A 24,936-nucleotide genomic window follows, 5' to 3' on the forward strand; every position below is an offset into this window, starting at 1 on the left:
ACTTTTTCTCAGTAATCTGTACAACCCTTGTGGATAGGTGTTCCTGTCCCCATTTTTGTAGGGGAAAACTAAGGTTAAGGAACGTGCAGAAAGTCACCAAGCCTGTTAGAAGTAGATCAAGGAAAATCCTTTCTGTTCAGAGCCATAGAGGTGTCTACGCATCTGTTAGGGATGAGTCCCATGGTAGGGACTTCGCCGAGCCAAACTTTGCTACTGTTTCATCCTCCGCTTTTTCAGTAGGAGCATGTGTAGTATGTTTTGATAGGAATCGGTAAGTAGGAACATGTGCTCTGCTGTGGGGCCACCTAAGTTCCTGTGTGGGGCCTGTTTCCGTACTATGTGATATTGGGCAAATGAGACAACATCTCTTTGCCTCAGTTTCTCCATTTGTGAAGTGGGATGGTGCAAGTATTTCTGTAATGTAATAGAATGTATCCCTTCAGTGAGACCATCAGTGAAAGTGCTTAGAACGAGGCCTGGGAAATAAATGTTCTCAGTAAATATTAGCTGCTGCTTGTCTTTCTCTGCCCTCTTGTCTGCACCTTTAAAGCTTTCTCTTTTAGGTACGTTTACTCTGGGGCCTCACTTCCCTTATCTGTAGAATGGGGGTGGTGGATCAGGTGGCTGAGCAGCTGGGATTCTGACTTGTTCTGGTTTGTTTTCCTGCTTGGCATGCTTTCTATAATTGTAATGTTCTTTGTTCTCTGCCCATTTGAAATCATCTTATTAGGGTTCAGCATGTTTGTTTGATTTTATGGACTTGCTCAAAATTCATGATCACAATTAAGCTCTTGTGCAGCCCCCTTGAGGCCGCTCAGTGTACTTTCTAATGCTTCTCTCTGGCTTCCTGGGACCAATCACCATTAGCACTTGGTACCATATCAGTACCAAGGGGAAACGCAGGAGAAGTGTTCCCTCCTGGCTCCCAAGTTGCTGTGAGAGGACCTGAAGCTGGGCTTACACTCTGACCTCAGAAGAGGTCTGGGTCTTGGTGATGGGATCTAAGGGCTAATGGGCCATTCTGGGGTGTTTATGATCCTGTTACTAATGTGAGTTACTTCTATGTTGCAGAGGGAACTTCATGGATACAAATGAGGTTTTTTTGTTTTAGTTGTTGTTTTAACATAGGAGAAGATTGGCACTTCCTCTGGTGGGTCAGGAGACAGATTTTAACAGAGCCTGTGAGGTTGACAAGACCCTGAGGATATGTGTCCTGGCGTGGCCATAATGGTTTAGCATTGAGACTTGTTGCCAAAATCATCAGACTGTGACTTATTCTTCAGGGTCCTTGCTCATTCTTGCACTTGTACCACCACATCCTCCTGTGGAAGACTCCTGCTTGATTCTGAGTCCATGGGGCTTCCTATCTGCATTTTGGTGTAAGCAAGTGGTTATATGGTTATATGGTTCTCCTGCTACAATGATGTGAGAACCTCTGGCTTATGTTCATGTGTCCCCGAGAGAGCCAGCCTCACTGCAGTCATGATTTTGTTTTAGTTGCTGGTAAGAGCATCATGTGGATGGCAGCTGAGGGGTCACACAGGAATAAGAAGAGGAAGGGCAGTAAAGAGATAGTAAACCACGAGTAGATCAGACCTGTTTTGGGCACTTGGCCTTTGTTTTGTGATTGCACCACAGTCCTGGGAAGTGAGCTTTCTGTAACTTCTGTATGTCTCACAGAGATGGAATGCCTTGTACAAGTTAAACTAGTTTTGCTCAGACTCTGTACGTTTGATGGTTTTCCTAGCAGCCTTGAATTAGAATCGGAGCAAGATGGACAATCCCTTCTCTTTGGAGAGAATGCAGTCCATGTTCACACATTGTCTTGGGTGGCCTGTGAAGAGCCCACTGTGCTTCATCTGACTCTGAGAGTCACAGCAGCATATGAAAGAAGGCTTCATGGGTGAGAGAGGTAGTGGAAGGAACCCTTAAGGCTCTCACTCCAGGTTTGGCTGTGGGGAAAACAGAATGTATTGAGCTCACCCTAGAAGAGAACTCTAAAGAAAGTGGAGGCAAATGGGTCAGGGGTAACCAGCTGAGTAAGTCAGCAATGTGATGCTGAGGCCAAGGGTGGCCCCAGGAGCCAGAGAAGGGGCGAGTGCTAGAGTGTGGCCAGCCTTCTATTTAGCACTTAAACGCTCAAGCCAAATAGGTTCATGATCTGAACCAGTGGAGAAGAGAAAATGCAGAGCTCTCAAGATGGGTACTTAAAAATTTAGAGACGTAAAGTCTGTGAGCTACTCCATGCAGCACTGGGTCACTCACCTTGAGTAATTGTTGCTGATCTTCAGGGGATGAATGAGATGACAGAGAACCTTGTATTTTTGTCTAGGAGGAGCAGGGATTTATAGACGCACTTCAGTGAGATAGAAGAAATTGATCAAAGTTCCTTAACCTCTTTAGTCATGAAATCCATTGGGGTTTATGACAGCATGTATGTGGAGGCCATCTTCACAGGTAGAGATTTGGAAATGGAAGACTTCACAATGAAACTCTATGACTGACCTAGGCTTGCTCTGTGATCTAAGCAAGTCAACTCTTCCTCTTGTGCCAAGAACTTAAAGAGAATAATAGTAATACCTTCCTTATCAATCTTATGGACTTGCTGGGGGATCAATTGATAGAAGTTATGTAAATATACCCTGCAAACCAGAAAGTATTTAAAATACAGTTTGTGCTTAATATGGCACAAGTATCTGGTGTTTTATTTTTACAAGACATGTAGACAATAACAACTTCTTTTGGGGTATGGCACATTCTAGGATGAGTGATAATAGCAGGCTTTTGTGCTCCATCCATCATGGTTTCTGTTCCAGTATGTTTAGTCTTAAAATTAAAGAGTGAGGAAAGAATGAAGATGGAAAATATGCCTTGGTATATTTTCAAATGGAACTTTTCAGAATGTCTCTTGTGAACATGGTTAATACCAGAATGTTGGGATTGAATATAGATAGATCAGCGCATTAAATTTAAAACAAAAAGCTACTGTCTAGTTTAAGAATTATCTCTCACTCTAGTAATACTTTATTAGTAATGTTCATAATCATAGTCTTTTCTGAATATTTCTGCAGAAATGTGGATCTTAAAATCCACACAGGTAACTTTAAAGACTTGTGTCTGCCTTGTCTAAAAGACACTGCTCAAGAAGGAGGGTTTATTTTTCTTTAGGTGGGTAAATATGATAAGACGGATGGTACATTAAAGAGTAAAGAGAAGGGCTTCTCAGAGCTGATTTACATATTGATTACTTAAATTACTCCTTAATTTAGTGCCTGCTAATAAACAGTGCCTTGGAAATGTTTCCGGAACATTTATTGGCTGCAGTAATTCTATCTTCGGTGTATGCAGATCACATCCTCATTAAATATTGATGTGCTCATGAAATGTTAATAGAATGTTAATGTGAAATGCAGGGGAATGTCCTCAGTGGGAGCTGGGAGCTGGCTGGAAACTACCTGTCTTCCGTCTTTTCTTTATATTCTGTTGTCTTCTTGCTCTGTTGTTTCCATTCATTCCCCTGTCACCAGGAGATCGGGATTTGCTCCTTGATACATGTCTAACTGTTCCAGATACAAAATTTTTAAAACAGAAAAATTCACTGTTTGATGGGGATTTAGCTGTTCTCCCCTCCTGCCTTCCTGAACCGGAATTCCTGATTAGAATGAGAAAGAATTCCCTTAACAGGAAAGGGGGGATTCAGGGTCAACCTAATGAGTCCTTGCACTCAGGTAGATTGCCCAGAAGAGACTTCGAGAAGGGAATGAATGAGCCTTTCGAAGACTCTTTACCACTGGTCTTCCTTGCTTGGATGGAAGAGGGGTTTGGTTGGAGTTGATGTTCAGCTTTCTCAGAGAAAAAAAAAAAAAAATCGACTCCTAGCATGTAGACCCAAAGGGACCACTGGGAAGAATTTTCATCATAAATCCCAAGGACAATAAAGGTTATGCTCATGATGATATTCAATACATAATTATTTATGAGAGCATATGTTCCAGACCGTTGGAGAGTCTTACAAAACGGTGTGGTTCATCAACTTCTTGGACAATCATGACGAAGGGAAAAGTGGTGATGGTGGAGGCTCTGAAAACTGTGCGTGGCACATCGAGTGGAAGGGGAGATTGAAAATGCAAACCATGTTGTGACTGTGCCTAGGTTTTAATGCAATGCTTGCAGAAATACCTCCAAATGGTTGGTTTGTTATTGGGGTGCCATCAGCACATAGAATAATATATGTACATACAGATGTGTTATAGTGTTTGTGCAGAAAATAATTTGGAGCACGTTTTTATTAGAATCTGGCTCCTTTGGTTTTATTTATTTTTTTTAAGATTTTATTTATTTATTCATGAGAGACACACCGAGAGAGGCAGAGACACAGGCAGAGGGAGAAGCAGGCTCCATGCAGGGGAGTCCAACGCAGGACTGGATCCCGGGACTCCAGGATCACACTGGGCTGCAGGCGGTGCTAAACCGCTGCACCACCGGGGCTGCCCACCCCTTTGGTTTTAAAGAGTGCACCTGGTGTGCAGCTCCCTTACATCACTTTGCTGTTAGAACCTGACCGGGGGGGAAAAAAAAAAAAAAGAACCTGTCCGTATCAGTAAGATAGCACTTCACACTTACTTTTCCTTCTTCCCCCTTTCTTCTCTCCTTCCAAGTATTCTTTCTTTCCTCTTGCTTTTCTAAAAGCCTTTCCATCCTTCTCCTGTTCATTCCTTGCCTGCCTCTCCTTCCCTATGACTCCATGCTAGGTGCCCCATGCAGGCCCAGTCTGAGCCACCCTTGTCTCTGCCAGGGATGCTGCCCAGGGCCTGCTTGCTTGCTTGCTTGCTTGCTTTTCTTTTTTTCTTCCTTTCCTTTCCTTTCCTTTCCTTTCCTCTCCTCTCCTCTCCTCTCCTCTCCTCTCCTCTCCTCTCCTCTCTTCTATCCATTCTCTGTACTCCCAGATATTTTCAAAACAAATCAGGCTGTGTCACTCATGTCACTTGCCTGCCTAAACCTCGTGGTTAGCATCTCTAGGTCTTAGGGTGACACCTCATGGAAACCCCGGGGCAGGGGCCCTGGCTCACCTCTGCTCCCTGCACTCGGGCTCTTGCAACCCAAAGTGTTGCCTTGCACAACCCCATATCCCTTCACATTATAGATTAGGTGGTGTGCTGGCCTGTCCCAGACACATCCTGCTCAACTCAGGGTCACTGTCCTCGATCCCTACATTCTTCCTTCCGGACTTTGACATGGCAACCTCTTTCTCTTCCTGGATTCCCAACAGTCACTTGGTTATCAAAACTCTGCTCCTCAGGCCTTTCCTGTTGCTCTTTTAGCACCTCAGCTAGTTATTTTTTTTCCCCATAGCACCTGTGATAAACTGTAATTACCTATTTTTTCATTTGTCTTCCTCAGTTAGAATGACTGCTCCACGAGGAGTCTCTACTTTGTGGAGCATCTTCCTGATAGATAATGGGTACTCCATGACTGTTATTGATGGAATGAAGAAAACACTATGTCCACCACTGAAGAGTTCATAGTCTAGGGGGTAAAACAGCATAGGTTTTTGCACAGCATTTGTGTAGATGCTATTGGGAGACACGCACCTACTCAGGATGGTATAGCTCTTGAGAGGAGGTAGCAGACAACTGTATTCGAGATGGCTCCAGAGATGCATAAGCTGGTGATTCCTTTTGTCAACATACGAATTTGAAGTTTAATAATTGTAAAACACAGTTCTATTGCTTTTACTTTTGTTTCATCCATGTGTGCAATGGTTCCCTTAATTGTGGTAGCAACATTTCAGACAATCTTAAGGATAGAGGAGAATTTATTGGACCAACCAAAGAGTTTTCAGAAGAAGGATTTGAGCAGATAAACTGTAAGGACAGGGAAGCAGCTTTGCTCTAGGAACAAGTGGGACCAGCCATTCAGGTGCTGCCAGGGCTCCCATTGCCTTCCCTCTCTGCTTTCCTTTGCATTTGGGCTTGTTTTTTTTTTGTTGTTGTTGTTGTTGTTTTGTTTTGCTTTTTAAAATTTTATTGCAGGCTTGCATTCAGGTAGCTCTTGTGCTCATACCTCTTGGGTACTGTCAGCACAATTGGGCCATTTTATTTTCTCTTTTTGTATGATAAATCTCAGGGACTAACTCTGGTTGGTTCTGTTTGTGTCACATGTCCCTTAGGCATGCTCTGGTCAATTAATGCCAGGGCTTGGGGCTCCTGGATGGCTCAGTCAGTTCAGCATCCGACTAATTTCAGTCATGTCATGATCTCAGGGTCATGAGATTGAGCCCCATGTCAGGCTCCAAGCTGGGTGTGAAGCCTGCTTAAGATTCTCTCTCTCCCTCTGCCTCTCATTCCCTACTGACTCTCCCTCTCTCTTTCTCTCAAAAACAACAACAAAAAAGTTTTAAACTAATGCCAGGGGTGAGATCCTGTAAGAACATGGACCCACCCGTGTGGGAGATACATGATTAAAATGTAGGAGTTGAAAGTGCAATGAACTGCTCTCTCCAGAAAGGGGAAGATGTGACTGGAGAGGGGCAGGAGGGAGCAGTCTTACCACTTCAGTAACAGGTTTTTATTGTCCTGGTTTGAAAAACTCTCCATCCATCGGCACTTCTGCGCAAGTATAACCGATGAGCAAAAATACCCTCTTAGAGGGTGGAAAGTTTTAGGAGATTTGGAAAGCATAAGAGTTTTACATGCTCTATACTGAGAATATACTCAGAGTATAATTTTGTTTTGGCCCTAAGCCTGACTTTGGTAATCTCAAGTGGATCTATGTCTCTTTTACCACAAAGCCAGTGTTTTTGATGTTTTCCACAAACTGACATCCCGTTCTGACCTGTTCCCTTTCTACTTGCAGATTGTGCTTGAGAATAGTAGCCGGGAAGATAAGCACGAATGTCCCTTTGGCCGCAGTAGCATAGAGCTGACCAAGATGCTGTGTGAGATCCTAAAAGTGGGCGAGCTGCGTAAGTAACACTTGTTTCCCACACGGGCATGACGCTTGGCAGGCACCCAGCTTCCAGGGTTGTGCCTGGACTGACACAAAGAATTCTCGAGGTGCTGACAGCTATGCATGGGCAACCCCCGTGGACCTAGCATTCTTTGGTTCAGGTTTGCAGTGTATGTGTTTCTGCATGTCTGTCCTGGGAGTAATCATTATTAAAAACTACAAGAATGGAAAAATTTGCAGGTATTATGACTGACTTTCAGATATTATAAACATGAAAAGATATTAAAACAGCCCTACCTATAGTAATCTGTTAAGGAAAAAGATCAATGGATTTCTTTTTTAAAATTCCAGTTTTTAACCTAACAGTAGATCATTTTCTTTTCTTTCTTTTGAAACGATTTTTCTCTCTAAAGAGAAATTGAATACCTTATTAAAATCCTCTTGCTCCCAGTATCTCACTTGTTTAGAATGCTTTCTCTAAGAAAGAAGGAATTATAGAAGAAAATGGGTAGCTGATCATGACAAATGTGGTCAGAGATATGCTCATTGCTCTTTTTCCTACGTATATTACAAAATTTAGGAGAGGACACCCAGATAAAGGGGGTATGATAATTTTCCTGCCTTGTGCTCATTGGTATAATTTGAGTTGAACCTGTTGCGATGAATCTGATTTAACTTGGCCTGCAGTCATTGTCAACACTGAGCCTCCTTCAAGTGGCTGGCTTCCATTCCCTCCAACATCTCTAGAACTGACACACATATAAATCTTCCCTTGTAGGCTTAATAACACGGGTGCCAGAGAAAGACTGTTCATACCACAGAGATGTTGGGTGTATAGTGGTGTTGTGAAGGCATAAATATTCAGTTACCTGCTTGGAGCTTAAAATAATGGTCTGAAATGATTAATGGAAAGGAATCCGATGATTACATTGGAAGAGGGGGTTATGCTTTATTTACCTGACTATAGATCCTGCTCAGGTAAACTAGAAAATGGAGAACTTCATAAGGAAAAACTAACAATTTGAGTCTGTTTGATCAAACCCAGCAAACGCTGTCCTCCAGTGTGGGTAGACGGGGGAAAGGAAGCAAAAACTGATATGGAACCACCAAGAAAGTTCATTACCTAGGAGCCCAAATTAGGGCATCTTTGTATTAGAAGGGTAGCAGCCTGACCTGAGAGATTTCTTTATCAGTCTGCTCGGGTTCATGGATCACCAAGGTTAATTCAGTTTACCTGCATCCTTGACCTGAGTTCTCCCTCCTACTCTCTATCAGACTAATTTGATGAGATTTACATCTGCTGCCTAGCTTACTGTTTATTTGGTTGAAGGATTAAAGTCCTGAATCAAGCAAATCCTACTGAATTCCTCAGTCTGATAACTGTGTTTCATGTTTATCTCAATTTTATGGGGGGACCTGCAGGAAGCCACCTGCTAAGAAGCATTACAAGACCGTCTAGGATTTTTAGAGACTGGACAACAGTCAGGCTGTCCCTGGCTGGGGCTTGTCGTGTGTTTGTTATTGTCCCCATCCTTGTGGCCTGCTTGGGCTATCAGTTCTCATCTTGTTGGCAGCAGCAAGTGTAATCTTTTGTGCTTCACCACGACACCCAGCCTCTGCTCTTTTCCTTTGCCCAGCCGACATGTATCTGTCACACTAAAAGTTAACCCAGAACAAAGATGCAGGGGAGTGGAGGGAGGATGCTGGCACTACAGGGGAGCTGGGTTCTGTCTCTACCATATAGGACCTTTGTGTCCTTGGGTAACGTGCCTGCAAACTTCATTGTGTTATTACAACTCCACATTTCCCCCAGAAGTAGATTGGTAATATTTGGGGTGATGGTATGGGTAGTTGTATTCATTTTTGGCTTAGTCACTGGTAAGGGCTCTGGGAACAGAGCGTATTCAGCCTAGGGAGACTACCTTGGAAAAGATGGCTAAGTTCTAGGCTTTGGGCAGGGCAGATGTGGATCTGATTCAGACCCTCGTCCATGTCAGTGGGGCCCTACTCGGTGGGCAGGGGCTGGGGGTGGGGTAGGCGTGGCAACGAGAGTCTGAGCAGACAGTGCTGTTCAGGTGAATGTCTTCAGGTGAATGTCAGCTCTGTGCTTCCTGGGTAGGAGGGTGATGGTGGTGATACAGAATAGGGACTGACCTCTGGCTGGTGCCAGGCAGCCCTCCCCGACTGTTGAGGACCCGGTATGAAGCCAGGAACGAGGACAGAGCCCCATTCCTGGGGGCTGAGATAAAGAGTGGAGATGAAAGCAAACACCTTGGGGATCTCACCTGGGGTGCCCCAGAGGCTGTTCTTGCACTATATATTATTCCATATCTCACCTTCTGCTGCAGAGAGGGCTCCAGCCTTCTACTACAGCTCATTTAGTACCTAGTCAGTCCCATCTCTGCAGCGAGGTTGGGCTTTGTCTCCTAGGGCCTGGCATACTCATGGCAAGCTCCCTTCATCCCAGATGACAAATGCATGTATTTATCTGTTTAATAAAAATCTATTGATTACTTACAGTGTGCCAGGGACTATGATGGACAATACAGATGCAAAAGTGAATCAGATATGGCCCCTGTCCCCCAGAAGCCTGCACTTGAGAAAGTGTAAGAATGATTTGGGACCAATATCTTCTACCATAAGTTATAAATGATTGCATATTTATTTTAAATGCCCATTATCTATTCTAAGGCATAATTTTTCCAATATTCTGAGAGTTTGAGTTTTCCGGTTGGCCTATTACTTGCATGGTAAAGGTCACTCTGGACGTTTGGCAAGGCTTACAGAGGACTCCACATTTCTGCAGTCTACATGCCCAAATGAGTTATTCTCTGCTCATAAAATATTAAAGGATCGCTACATTCTGATTGAATGCTAGACATCAAATGATAAAACACCCTGTAGTAAGAGGAAAATTGCTTTTTAATAGATTGCCTTTTGCCCATTGCCATATTAAATAAGTTACTAATATGGAAAACAAATCTGAGTGCACCCTGATGTTGAGGGAAATATCTGTTTTTCTTCTGAGGAAAATTAGCTTCACGTACAAATCCGTCTTCCTTTGGTCTATTTGGTCTGCTTTTGGTCTGCTTTTCTCTGTTTTTAAGTTCACAGTCCTTCTCAGATTTGTGTCAATAATCGACCTAGAAGATCATGGTTGTGCTAGATCTATAAGCAAGAGCAGAGATCAAAGAAATACCAATTAAAAATCTAACTGATTGAGGGAAAGGACATATACAAAAGTAGAAAGATTCCGTTTTCTACAATTGCTTTGTCTTGTAATTTAACTTACCATCTTTTGAGGAAACCCACTTCTGAAATACTGGTTATATTTTGGTGTCCAGAGCACACATATTAATATTCAATTAAATTACTGATACTAAATATTTATGCATAGTGTTTTTAAAAAGTAGTCTTAAAAACACTATTTTTCTGCTTCCCAATTATTAACATTGCAGGAGGCAAATGTTTCATAGTGTGGTATAAACAACAATATCTGATAATGTATATGCTTAGAGCACTTTATCAAGGTGATTTAATTGAAGCCTATTACACCCCCAGGAGTTAATCAAGATCAATAGCTTCTATGTTTATTAATGAAGACAAGACTTAACACTTACTGCATATTGTCTGGGATCACTGAGCTCAAATCAGTGTTCAGGAAGCCCAAAGAATAGTGTAGAAAGAAGCAGAAAAGTGGAGTGGTTGCATTTCGGCACCTGGATGACCCGTCCTTGAATCACAGATCAGCTACCTAATTGGACGCCTTGGACACATATTTCCTCTCTGTTCTGAGCTTCTGCTTCCTTATCTCTTTGTAAAGATAATCCTGCTGGACACAGTTGTTGGGAGGATTAAATGAAATAATGGGTGCTTTTTTTGTTACAAGATAGATGGTTTCTTTTGCGAGTGATAGAATCTGACTTCCCATAAGCAGACTACAGGTTACACGACGGCGGAAGGAGAATGCTCTGATTTAAGTAACAGCTGGGACCAGGATTTGGAACAATGACTCTTGTTTCTTCACTCTCTACATTCTGACAAAAATTATTCTTTGTAATCTGCTTTGTCCATGAGGCCCTTTTGAGAGCAAGACACTTGTTTTCCCTTAGTTTCAATTTTAAAAATCACAAAGAATACCTATGGACCTGAATATGGTCATAGATCCCCACAGCATGGGTAATATAATTAATTGGCAGCCCGAGTTCAAAGAACAGGATTGAAGTAGAACGAAGAGCAAGTCTTTAGAAGAAGTATATTTGTGTGTGTATGGAGGGTCAGAGTATGGGACAGAAGAAGGGAGGCATGTCACAGACAAATGCAAAGATCTTTGCTATAGATGTGAAGTCCTTAGGCAGATACCTCACTCTTACCTAAGGCTAAAAAGTAGTGACTATTGTTTGTGTTATTATAGCACTGCCCCTAAAACTGTAAGTTGTTGAAGGATAAAAGGAAAACTTGATTTCTGACACAATAGCTTACTTACGGGATGCCTGGGTGGCTCAGTGGTTGAGCATCTGCCTTCAGCTCAGGACATGATCCTGGGTCTGGGGATTGAGTCCCACATCAGGCTTCCTACGAGGAGTCTGCCTCTCCCTCTGTCAATGTCTCTGCCTCTCTCTTTCTGTCTCTCTCCTGAATAAAGAAATAAAATCTTAAAAAAAAAAAAAAAAACCACACACACAATAGCTTACTTACTTACCTTTTGGATATGTAGCATCTCATCTCATATTTCAGTATCTAGTAGAGCTAGGATACTAATTTTTGTCTCTCATTCATTTATTCATTTATTCAGTATTTACAGGGCTTCTTCTCTATGAGTCAGGATCTAATCCCTGATGACATGGACGTAGAACACACACTCCTACCTCAAGCAGCCTATCTGCTGACTGCAGGGTCCTTCACAGAAACAAATAATTAGAAAATACATTGTCATTTAGAACATTGCATTTAAATTATGTTAGTGTCACTAGGAGGCAGTGGTTGGTTCTTTCTGCTCACAGGAAGTTGGACAGGCTAAGGAAGGGACAGTCTTTGGAGGTGTGACACAGAAAAGGAGATACTTGAGTATGTGGAATCAAGACATGAAAAGAATAACCAGGTAAGCACAGGTATGTGTATGGTGGGCAGTGGCTGTTAAAAATTCCAGGCAGTGAGATGTAGGTGAAAAAGAGTTGGAGGTTCAGATAATTCTGGTTCCATGCAGCTAAAGCAGATAGCTTGAGGGGGCAAGCAAATGGAGGAGATGCTAATAGAAAAAGCAAGAGTTAAATCATAAAGAGTTGCCACACAGAGGAGCTTGGATTTTACAAGCCATGGACATCGATAGAAGGATTTTTAATGCTCTAGTCCTGGGCATAAAATTCTAGAATTAGATTATGTCTTCTGGCTATGACAAGAACTCGTGAGTGTGATAATGTACGGGGCCAGGACCAGGGACAGGCTTATCTCACTCTAGCCCCAGCCCAGTCAGGATAGCAGTTAGGAGGTTTCAGCTGCAAGTGATAGAAATCCCGACTCAAAATGGCTTATGTAAGAAGAACCTTTATTGAATATTGTAATTGCAGAGTTAGATTAAGTCCTAGAGATGGTTAATTTAAATGTTCAGTAATGTCATTAAGGACCCAAATCCTTTCTACCTTTTGGTTCTCTTATCCTTGATGTATAAGATTTGTCCTTAGACAGGCAGCAAAATGGTGATATCATCACATGGTCCAGAGGAACAAGAAGCTGTTTCTTCTAGATGTGTGGAAATGTTTCCAAAAGCCCATCAGCAGACTTTCTCTCATGTCTCATGAGCTAACATCATGGCCTGTGCCTATGCCTAACCGAGTCACTGATAAGGGGAAGAGGATCAGTCACTAGCTGCTCCTTAGACTGGGCATGAAACCAGCCTTCCTTAAGTATATGACCACAGGATGATCTCGGTAGCTAAAGAAAACTGAGGTTCTGTTCAGATAGGAAAAATAGCTACTTGCAGCCCTTAATTCTGTCCCTTTACTTGCAAAGCTCTCTTCTGCATTTTCCTTACTGCTGGAGAAAACTATGACAAATTGAAGTCAGATTACAGCCCTCTGTCATTCTGCCTTTACTGGGAATTGGGGGCTGCATTAGTATTTTTTTTTAATGTAACAATATCAAAGGTTGCGGAAAAATGGCAATTGGGGTTTGATTATAATGTATTTCATTTCTCATCACTAAGATGCTAGGGCTCCACCACCTTACTTTCCCCTAGCAAATGTGTATTTTTCACGTCCTCAATTATGCTTTTGTATGTGGGTTATTCTCTGGTGTATTTTGAAGGGCAGAGCGGACGTACATTTGTGATTAAAGTTTTCATATTTCCCTGAAATGGTTTTGCCATCTTCACCTATTTGACTATATATAATTAGATTAAAATTTAATAACTACTTCTCTGTTTTGAAAAAACAAGAGTGAAATCTACATCACACACTATGAAAATACACAGCATTTCCTTACTTTGTCTTTCAGTGGTAATATTTATTATAACACACCAGTGGTGCTGAGTGAAACACCTTGTATAATTCATCACCCAGACACCTCTGCTTTAGCAAGTAAAAATAACACAGATGAGCAATCTGAAGAACTTTTTGGAGTACAGCAGCAATTAGAATAGACACTTAACTCTGGGACATTGGTGTTTTTGTACTTTGAGAAGTACCATCCATCACTTTCATTCTTAGAACATTCTGGCTGAAGAAAACTCAAGAAAAGTAGTTTTTAACAGTTAAGCCCCTTAAGGGACTCCCCCCCCCCTTTCCTAATACTAGCTTATACCCATGCTCAATGGAAAGTTGAAGCCTCTCAGATCTTGACTCTGTCTTGAATCTTCACTTTTAACTTCTGCTTTCATATTACTTTAACCTTAAGCTTAACATAAAAATAAACAAAAATAGATAAAATGAATGTTCGAGGCCTGAGCCTATATTGAGAAGATTATATCCACTTTTGGCCCAAATTAAAAATGTCAGGAGGAGAGAGTATAAAAGTCTATTGAGAGTAGGGTTTACAATAATTATAAAGCTGGTATCAGGGTTTATAGTAGTAGTATCACAGGAGGGCCCAATATAAGATTCTTGCATTCAGAATCAGAAGTGGTTGGTAATTGGCATAGCTGATCTAAGGAAGGGCTTTTGTCAAGATGGTTAGTCATCTTGCTCCTTAGTCTCCCATTTGTAACCTGGGGATGTCATCACCACCACCGCCACCACCACCACCACCACCACCACCACCACCACCACCACCATCATCATCATTCTCAGCTCAGAATTAGATGAAGAAATATAGGTTAGAGTGTTTTTTTAACTGTAAAATGCCCTATTTGTGAAGGAGATAACTGCTGAAATATGCACCGATTTAGAGACACTGAGATGTATCTCATCCTGTATCAAAGTCAACTCTGTGCATTTAGTGACTGCCTTAAGAATTTGAAGTTCTGTGGCGATTTGTTGGTGTTTCAGAAGGCAGTACTTGTAGATACTTCTAAAATCACAGGGTAATCCTTATCACCATAGAAAGTGATTGCTGAGAGAAATTATTCTTGGCAATTTAAAAAAGAATATCTCAAGCACATCTCAATTACAAATGGATGAAAATAATTCATATTTAATCATAGGCATTTTTAGCACTTACTCCTGTTTACATCATTTCTGGGAAGATAAGTAGCTGGGAATGACCAGCATCCATTTCTATGATCTCTCTGAGGTTATAGATTGAGAGGTGAGCCTGGGAGGTTTGCCCAACCTCATAAAGAAGGGAGACAGACACAGAGAAAGAACACAGATGCCCACTGTCTTCCTTCCAGCCATATAGCAATACTTTTCCACCAGCTTCATCTCAAACATCAGGTTTGGATGACCATTTTGATTCCTCTTCTGAGTGGGTGCTATCGAACACTAATATTCATCAATATTATTTCTCCTTGATCTGGGTGACACAGACAAATAGACGTATAGTTCATTGAAAAAAAAAAGTAATTTAAATTATAGATAATGAAACTATCTATCTAGAAACTCCTGAAGGAGCAAAGGAAAAGGTATTCGAATTAATATAGTTCAGAAGAGTAGCTGCTTAGTGGGTAACAGAAAATTGGTAGCCATTCCATGTATCAGCAGTAATTAGTTAATTATAAAATGGATACAAAAGATTCTTTTTAGTAGTGTCCATACAAATGTAAACTGCTTCAGATTAATCCTAATGGAAAACATCTCAGACTTATATGTGAAGAAAGCTGTAAGACTTCACTAAGATATTCAAGTTTTAAATAAATAAATAAGTGAATGTTTTATTCCTGGTAAGAATACATCCATATTGTGGTAAAGATGTGAGTTCCTCCAAATCAGTGCATCGGCTCATATATCATTCCAGAGTGCCAAAGGAAACAGAGATGGAAACTCCACAGAATGCTTGTGGGGTTCATTTGGAAGAATAAGGAAGGGAAATTGGCAAGAAAGGACTGATAAGGAGAATAGTGAAAAGTGAATGGATATAAAATTATATTCCTTTTTTTAAAAACGTTTTTTGCAAGGAAGTCCAAAGAACTCATTCATATACAATTTTCACCCAGGTTTACCTATTGTGTTAATATTTTCCATATTTGCTTTTTCATTCTCTTTCTACACGCAGGCACATGCATGCAGCCCCAGACACACATTCACATGTCTTGTTATTAAAATATGAAAACTTTTTATGACAAGAAAAAACTTAAATATAATTTGAAGAAAAAGAAGTGAATAAAAATGATTTTAAATTGGATCCAGGGCAGCCCGGGTGGCTGAGCGGTTGAGCACCTGCCTTCGGCCAAGGGCATGATCCTGGAGACCTGGGATGAGTCCCACGTCCGGCTCCCTGCATGGAGCCTGCTTCTCCCTTTGCCTGTGTCTCTGCCTCTCTTTCTCTCTGTGTGTCTTTCATGAATGAATAAATAAAATCTTAAAAAAATAAATAAATAAATTGGATCCAGCTCTAGCTGTATCCTAGGTGGAGCAAAGGTACTGGGAGCCCTGCCTAGCAGGAGGCTTCGCAAGAGAGCTGCGGGGGGCGGGGGGGGGGAAGGGAGTTTCTGGGGGCTGCAGGGTGAGGCATCATCATGGAAGCAGTGTTGGGAGCCTGGCTTAGAATACTCAACTGCCGAAAGTCTGAGAGAGGCTTGCTGCTACCGGACAGCCACCTAGTGCAGGTCAGGGGTGTGTGTGCTGATGAAATCTATGCCCACCTTTCCTTCTGTTCTTTTGCAGCACTATGGATGTGGCTTACCTAGAACCCAGTAGTTATATGCATGAGAAACTATGGATTTCAGGACATGCAGCTTCCTATATAAGTTAAAACATTATAAAAAAGACATAAAAGTAACAGGATACCTGTAGATGAAAGAAGCTATTTGCATGAATGATACCTTCACTCCTCATCTATTAAATCACTCTAGAATTAAAGTTAGTAGTCTCACCCCAAAAATGTAAAATGTAAAACTACCTTTCCCTAGTTCTATATCCTGGGCTTGGGGCCACAAGCTCTTTTCCCAAAGCAGTAGTTTAATCAGCCTCCTCAGCTTTTATTGTAGGATTGTAATATACCAGGCCACAAGTTGAAAGGTCCTAGCATGCTGTAAAAGTAGAATAGTAATTTGGAAAGGTAGCATGAAATTAGAAAGTGTAAGCAGAGGGCCCAAAGATTCAAATACATGGTAAAGTAGGATAAAGTGGACCACAAAGAATTAAAATGACAGCAATCAGAATGCCCAACTGCACTGAAATAGTGGTGAAATGCTATCCTGTGAGGTTTTTAAAATCAAAATATACCTGAGTTAAAACGAAAACACACAAAACTAAGAAGCATGTTCCCAGCTTTGGTCTTTAACTCACTTCCCACAGAGGTGTTTCCTCCCTTCAAGGGAGTCCCCAGTGGTTGGGAGGGCATCAGAGGACAGGACACATTAGGATGCCTTTTACAACCTCTCATCCTTTGGGTGGAGAGGTTTTCCTAGTGGTTAGAGTAGATTAGGAGGTAGGTGCCAATGGAGTCTCCCAGCCCTGGGCACTTGAATTTCAATAAAAAACCACTTGCTAATTTATGGGAAGTCTGGGTGGCTCAGTTGGTTAAGTGTCCGACTCTTGATTTCAGCTCAGGTCATGATCTCAGGGTGGTAAGATCAAGCCCTGCATAGGCACTGAGTGTGGAGCCTGCTTAAGATTCTCTCTCTCCCTCTCCTGTGCCTCAACACCCACAGCCCCCCCACTCATATGCACCTTTGCTCTCTCTCATTAAAAAAAAGCAACAGCTAAAACATTTGCTGATTTAAAGATAAGTAGAAATAATTTATTTTTAAAAATGTAAATGATCACTGCCATTTTTAGATGCCTTCTACATGGCAGGTGATTCCCTGAGGTCAGTACGTTGCTAACCCTTTTAACATCTTCATTTACAGACCAGGGGTCCGGGCCTTTCACAGAGGTTAAGTAGACTGGGGTCACACAGGCAATTAGATACAGTTAGCTGTTGTGGGATGCTGTTGTGCTCTTTACTCTTAACTGTTACACAATCCTGTAAACCACTGCTTTCAGTTTTTAAAATGTCTTGTCTTCCTCACAGACTATAAGCTCCCTGAGCACTAGACTCAGAATTTATCCATTTCGCACCCTACCCTGTAGTCCAGTGCTTTACATATCATGTGCACGTAATAAGTATTTATTGCATGAATAGAGTAGCTTTCTATTTGCTTTAGGGTCAGTTGCAAAAATATTTTTTCAGACATCACTAAATTTTTTATGAACTTTCCGTTTTACCCTGAAACCTTGCAAACAGCATTTTTTTAAAATAAAGTGAGAATGAGTTATACAAAAGGGTGCCTCCTCAGTCCTCCCCCTTTTCTTCCTCCTCAGGATAATTTAGTGAGAAGGCCTACTGAGTCCAAATTTGAATCAGAAAATATCAACACTACAGTATGTTCCCCAAAGAGGAAAAAAATGATCTATTTTCAATCTTGTGTTTCAGAACACACAGCTGTGTGACTTCCTAATTTATTGTATTCCCAACTGCCTCCAGACAGCTCTCAGCTTGCAGTTGCTTTCCTAGCCACCACCCCCTGGATGTGGGAAATAGGGCGGACTTTAACCAGTCCAGAATGAGGATGCAGAGAAGCCCATGAGCTGCTCCTCCACAGGTGTGCCCAGCAGCTAGGACCTGAAAGGAGCCATGTTTCCTGGGATGGCTGCCTTGGGTCAGAAAGTAAGCTGTTGACTCCTTGTAGATCAATCCCAGCTGCACGTGTGCAGCTCTGGAGTGGGGTCATTCCTCTGCCTCTAGGGAGGAGGACACACAGCTTTGGATCCCAGCAGTCAAGCCCTATGTGGCTTCCCTTAATTTGGCTTTCCAAGGGTTTGGCCACGAGAACAGATTGCAGCTGTGGCCTGAGCATCTTTAGAAGTGTGAATCTTTTTTTTTTTTTTCTGAAGAAGCTATTTTGAGCTTTATAATTGCATATTTCATGTTTTTTCATAGAGTAAGGAGAATGACTTGCATTTTTTTAATAGATATCTGCTGGTTTTTTTTTTCTTTGCTCTTCTGTCTTGTATAACTTGGGCAGTGATTTCTGAATGTGGTGGCTGTGCATCAGATTCATTTGGGAGAGCTTCTGGGAAATATAAATTCCTGCCATGGAATCCAGAAATCAGTATATTTAATGAACTCGCCAATTCATTCTTAGGCAGCTGGCTCTCCTCTCCTAAGTTTGGGAATCTCTGTTGAACTCCTTCATGGTAATTTGGATTGTGGTTAAATGGCTACCTTTGGGGTGATAAGAGTGCTAGACTGAGCATTAGAAATCACAGATTCTAGTTCATTCTGGCTTCATTCTGACCAGCTCTAGATAAGTCTGTTCTCCTGTGTGGTGCCTTAGTTTCCTCTGGTATAAAACCATTAATGCCCAGGGGGCCACCAGCTCCGAAGCTGCTGTGCTAAACACGGTCCTTTTTATGTACCCAGGATAGTGACTCTAACCATGAAATAAGTTGACCAACACTTTGCCATCATCAGTTCTTGAGGGATATGTATAACCTAGGTTGGTGTTGGATTCTGTGCAAGAGAAATGCCCCAAGACCTTGTTAAGAGGGGTTCCTGGTGATGAGACCTGCAGCATGGACCGAGGACTTGTTTCCTGCCCTGCAGATATGACTGCTCTCACCTTCTGAGTGTAAAATTTAGTTTAATGTGATTTTCCCACTCTGAATTTTTTCCTCCTTTGAAATATCAACTTTATTGCCAGCAAAGAGTTCTTTGAGAAGAATCAAACCTTAATTTTGCCAGAACAGATAAAGGAAATGGCAAAAAGAAAAAAAAATCCTCTGGCTTTATTCTTCCCTGCCTAGCTGTTTTCACACTGTCGTTTCCCACCTTGATTCTCTCGGCTGGGTTTGGTGGCTCTTGCCTCCCCGTCATGTGGCGGGGCTGTTGGCTCAAGCAGCTGCCTCTCCCCTCTTTACTTGGGAACAGGAGAGTTTAAATCATACTGAAACTTGGAAGAAGAAACAAGCCTAAATCCAAATGCTATTTAACATTTCTGCAAGTCATACCTATTCCCACCCCGACAAACACAGCTCTAATGGTTCTTTGGCTTTTATTGGCTATGTAATAGTTTCAGGAATTGCTTTGTACTGGAGCCCAGACGAGTCCAACCAAAGAGTGCACACACTTCATTTCCCATCTCTCCCTGCCCAAGTCAGAACTAATCCTGCTGCTTTTCTGTGTCATTAATGGTATCAGAGGAAAACCTCAAATTTAAGGCCTCGTGGGTTGACTGCTCCTGATCAGTTAAAGTGTTTTTGTCTGGGGTTAGGAATTTACCTTAGTGCATATACTTCAACGATTTTTCCTATTTGATTTTATTCTAAAAATGAGCTAATATCATCCTTGGCACTTTGTCACCTGATTCTTTTCACTTAATGTGTTTATAGACCTCTTTCTAGTGAATTTATTCATTTGCAGTTTGTTCAAACTTTCAGTAGCTTAATAGTATTTCATTTCATATGCATATGGGCCACATTGTGGATATAGATATAAATAGTACCCATTTTATGAAAGTATGGGTCTTTTATCAACAGGCAGTTTCATTGCTTACAAATTTTTGTTTTTGTTACGAGCACCTGGATGAACATTTGCCCAGTAAATGTACTTAATTAACACATACTAATTAACAATACTAGGGCTGTAGCAATGAGTAAAACAGAACACCGTCTCTTTCCTTAAGTTGCATATATTTATTTTACTTGGAGAAAAAAATAGTAAAGAGAGAAGCATGCCGCATGGTGGGAAGTGGAATGCAGAAAAATCAGAACAGAGAGGATGCGTGGCATTGCCTCATTGAAAGGTCTGTGTTTATCACAAACCTATGCATCTAGGGAGGGAGTGGGCCAAGATAGCATTGGGACAAGAGTTTTCTTGAAAGAGGGAATCGCAGTTTAAGTGCCTGGAGGCAGGGGTGTCCAATTTAGGAAGTGAAGAGCAAGGAGGCCAATGTGATGGGAGCAGAGAGCACTAGGTGGGGAGTAGCAGGAGGTAAGGTGGGGTTGGAGAGTAGAGACATTCTCCACTGTAGCAAATTTAGTATTTATTCTGAGTAAAAAGAAAAACCATGCAGTGGATTGAGCATATATGTGACATTATATAACCTACAATTTGAAAGAATCATTTGGGTGATCTGTAGATCATTAGACTATCCTACATGCCATGATGGTAAACAGGTTGAGGGGTCACGGTGATTGGAACCAGAGTGCTGGCAGTAGAAATACTGAAAACCGGTTGGATTCCAGATATATTTTAAAGGTAGAACCAAAAGGACTTCCTTGACAGATTGAACGTAGGTGGGAAATAGAGTTGAGAATGGGCAGCCGGAAGCATGGACTTGTCATTGAGATAGATGGAGAACATAAAAGACCAGCAGTTTTGTTTCAGTTATGCTAATTTCGAGATGCCTTTTAGACGTGGAGTGGAGATGTTGATTTTATAGTTGGATATCAGGGGATGGTTCTGAGCCAGAGATTTACCTTTGGGCATCGTCAGCCTCGGAACTATTTATAGCGGAGGTTGGATGAGAGCATCCAAGAGGTTCCAGGGTTTAGCCATGAAATAGCCCAAAAGTTGCTGTTTGGGGAGAAGAGAAAGAACTGGGAGAGGAATCAAAGGGATGTAAGAAGAAAATCAAGAGAAAGTTCAGCTGGAAGTGAAGGAGAAGCTGCCTGTATGGAACGCTGCAGATGCTGGAAGTAAATGAGGATTGAGAATTGATCTTTGATTTTAGCAACGATCAGTAGAGGCCAGGGGTGACCTGAGCAAGAGCAGTTTCACTCAGGTGGTGGGGAGAGATCCTGACTGGAGGGGGTAATGGCAAGTGAGGGTACAGAGATTAGGACGGTGAACACAGAGGAGTGACACACAGCATGGTCCGGGGTGTGCTGCGAGGGAGGTAGCGCAGAGTCAGCCTTCGGAAACCTTTGTAGTGCTTTGACATGGCCACGGCATTCAATTCATGAGCATTTTTCTAGTGATTAAGTTTTATTTCATTTTTCAGGAGGGTCTGTTTCCAGTCAGCAAATTAGAAGTGAAAAATGACCTGGTCCTTCACCTTGTAGTGTGAGAAGTACTGGTGTAGGTGACTGTTTAAAGGGGGTTTGCTTTAGAGCAGAGTAGAAAAATAAGGTGGAAGCTGGAGGGGAAGTTACAGTCAAATGAAATTTTTTTAAATGATGGTAGAAATTATAGGACGTTTATGTGCATATAGGAATGACTCAGTAGAGAGGGGGACAAGTGATGATGAAGGAGACCTATATTTCTATGGCTACATCTTTGCCTGCATCTTTAATAATTTCCTTAGTGAATGCCTCCTAATGGATCCTGAATCAAACAGTACATGCCTTTCATGGTTTTGTAATCCAATGTAATATATGTGCATCGTTGGAATATTTTTAAATGTGGAGAAGCAAAACTAATAAATCGTCCATTATCCTGCCACCAAGATAGGTTGGTTGGTAATTTTTTTCCCATAAAATGAGATTAAATTATATTGTTTGAAATACTCTGTTCTTTCCATTTAATATATTGTGACTGTCTTCCTACAGCAATAAATATATACTTATATCATTATTTAATGTCTGCTTAATATTTCATTGTGTGGATCAACCATAATTATTTTGACCAGACTCTTATTACGGGGTATTTAGGGATGTTTTCATTTTTAGCCGAAATGGCTCTATGATGAACATCTTTGTAATTCCATCTGATTCTTTCCTCAGCATCAACTCTTAGAAGTTAAAGTTCTATGTCAAATGGTCTGAAATTGTAAAGCTTTTTATTCCTTTATAATTTACCCCTAGAAAGACTAAAGCATCTGCACTCCACTGAGCAGGCATGTAGATTTCAGGACAAGGTTAACACAATTTATTGAACTACTGAAAAAATTGGGAGTGGAGGAAGAAACCTGAGATGGGGAGATTTGGGGAGATGATATATAGGGAGACATTCAGACAGGTGGACACAGACCTAATAGATACAGACACGAGAGAGATTTATAGAGTTAGAAGTGATCGATATTTATTTATACCACAGCCACATTTATGACTTTCATGAGACCTAGGTGCTTTTGCCTTTGTGGATCCCTTCCTCTTTAAAATTGTACTAAAATTTATAGTTTTGACTGCATTGTTATAAAGATGAATATAATCCAGACTGGATTCATTATTATATATTCATTATTATCCTATTTATGGTTCTCTTCTGATTTTATTTTATTTCTTTAAAGATTTTATTTATTTATTCATGAGAAACAGAGAGAGAGAGGCAGAGACATAGACAGAGGGAAAAGCAGGTTCCCGGCAGGGAGCCTGATGTGGGACTTGATCTCTGGACTGAGGATCACGCCCTGAGCCGAAGGCAGACATTCAACCCGGGTGTCCCTCTCCTGATTTCAGAAGCGATTAAGCTGAAAACATTTCATGGGCTTCTAAAATATCATGTGCCCTCAGAACTGTGCCTGGCCGGCCCCATGTATAGGTCAGCCCTGGTGACACTTCTCTATGCTTTTAATATTTCTACTAATGAATAGATATTACTTAGCACCAAAAAGAAAAGAGAAAAAAATCAGACTAAATTTATAAATACCCATGGTCCCTAGTAGGTTTCTTTAGTTTTTTTTTCCCCACAAAGGGAGGAGATATTTTCCTCTTTTCTCTTATATTCTATCTCACTTCCTCTCTCCAGCAGTGGGCTTCATGGAAGACCTGGCTCCTGCTATAAAGAAAAACTAAAAGCTGGGCATCTCGGGTGGCTCAGCAGTTTAGCGTCTGCCTTTGGCCCAGGGAGTGATCCTGGAGACCCGGGATCGAGTCCCACATCAGCTCCCTGCATGGAGCCTGCTTCCCCCTCTGCCTGTGTCTCTGCTTCTCTCTCTCTCTCTCTCTCTCTCTGTGTCTCATGAATAAATAAATAAAATCTTAAAAAAAAAAAAAGAAAAAGTAAAACCTAACCAGCTTCCTTTCTAAACTTGCTGCTACTCCTGATATCACCATTTACCTAACTGCCCTGGGACTGATGTCATCCTTGGTCACAGCCTCACATCCAGTCAGTCATTGACCCAAGTCCTGGCACCTAAAGGCTTTTCTTTTCTTTCCTTTTTTTAAATTGAGATGTAATTAAAAAAATAAATAAATAAATAAATTGAGATGTAATTGACATCTTACTTTGTATTAGTCTTAGGTGTATAAATGTAATGATTTGAGAAGGGAAGCAGATATATGTTTATATTGTGAAATGATTACCAGAATAAATTTAATTAACATCCAGCACCTCACATACTTCCACATTTGTGTGTTGTGATGAGAGCTTTTTTTTTTATTTAAATTCAATTTGCCAACGTATAGTGTAATACCCAGTGCTTGTGATGAGAATTTTATGATCTACTCTTAGCAACTTCAGGTATATAATACAATATTGTTGACCATGGTCACCATGCTGGACCCTACATCTTCAGAAAGTTTGTACCTTTTGACCCCTGAAGATTTCGGTCTCCTGATTGTTCTGTTTCCACTGCCATTACCCTAATTCAGACCACCGTGGTACTGCTTCTACACTTGACACTCTAATCCATCCCTGCTCCATCCTGCAACCTGGGCTTTATCTAAGGCATGAATCAGGTCTGTTTAATATCATTTATTAAAATAAGGGGTTCCTCTTTTCTCCTGTCCTCACACAGGAGGGCTCCTCTTTTCTCTCAGAATAGTCTGAACTTCTTTTCGCTACCCCCATGCTCTGGAAATCGCAACATGATGTACTTCCTCTTTACCCTGGACCTTTACACACTTCCTTCTCATTCTAGAGCACCTATCCCCCAATCTTTTGTGTCCCCAACTCAGACCCACTCTTTAGCCCACACCCATCTCCAATAGCACTCTTCCACAGGGCTGTGCTTTCCCTGAACTTTCCCCATGGAAGCACATCTCACACTACATGGAAATTACTTGTCTGTCTTTGCACATTATCTCCCTTCATCTCTATCTGCTTCATAATTAGTGTCAATTCCATCCTAATTCTTGTGTAAGGCTGTCCCTCAATCAACATGGATAAGAAGTTTCTAGAGGTTGCATGGGTGGCAGCCAATGATGCCGTAATAGAACTGGACATAATACAATTTTGTTATAAAGTTGAACCGATTGTCTCTGGGGTTATAATTGGGCAGTTAGTAGTCAATAAAACCTCTCAGTCAGGACAAGCAATGTCATGTGGGATGACAGAAGGCAGTGGAATGGGTCTTAGCCACAGTGTCTGACACACAGGAAGACCTCAGCAGATACTGTTTGTTACTATCATCCCGATGGAGGTGGCATTGGGAATTTGGCCCACCAGCGTTTGCCCTCTGCTCCCTGGAGGCTGCCTGTTGGGTGGTGGAGCAGCCCCAGTCCAACATGTGTTACTATCAGTCAGATA

General features: G+C 41.5%; 1 protein-coding gene across 5 annotated transcripts in view; it reads left to right on the top strand.

The window, feature by feature from the left end:
• Nucleotides 1-24,936, top strand: part of ELMO1 (engulfment and cell motility 1) — a 525,893-nt gene that overhangs the window by 283,236 nt on the left and 217,721 nt on the right. For all 5 annotated transcript variants that reach the window (XM_077856191.1, XM_077856193.1, XM_077856195.1 and 2 more), the window contains one exon: nucleotides 6,856-6,964. In XM_077856191.1, the coding sequence (XP_077712317.1) occupies nucleotides 6,856-6,964 (109 nt within the window). The remainder of the gene's footprint in view (nucleotides 1-6,855; nucleotides 6,965-24,936) is intronic.

The sequence above is a fragment of the Canis aureus genome, chromosome 18, assembly GCF_053574225.1.
Source record: "Canis aureus isolate CA01 chromosome 18, VMU_Caureus_v.1.0, whole genome shotgun sequence".
NCBI lineage: Eukaryota > Metazoa > Chordata > Mammalia > Carnivora > Canidae > Canis > Canis aureus.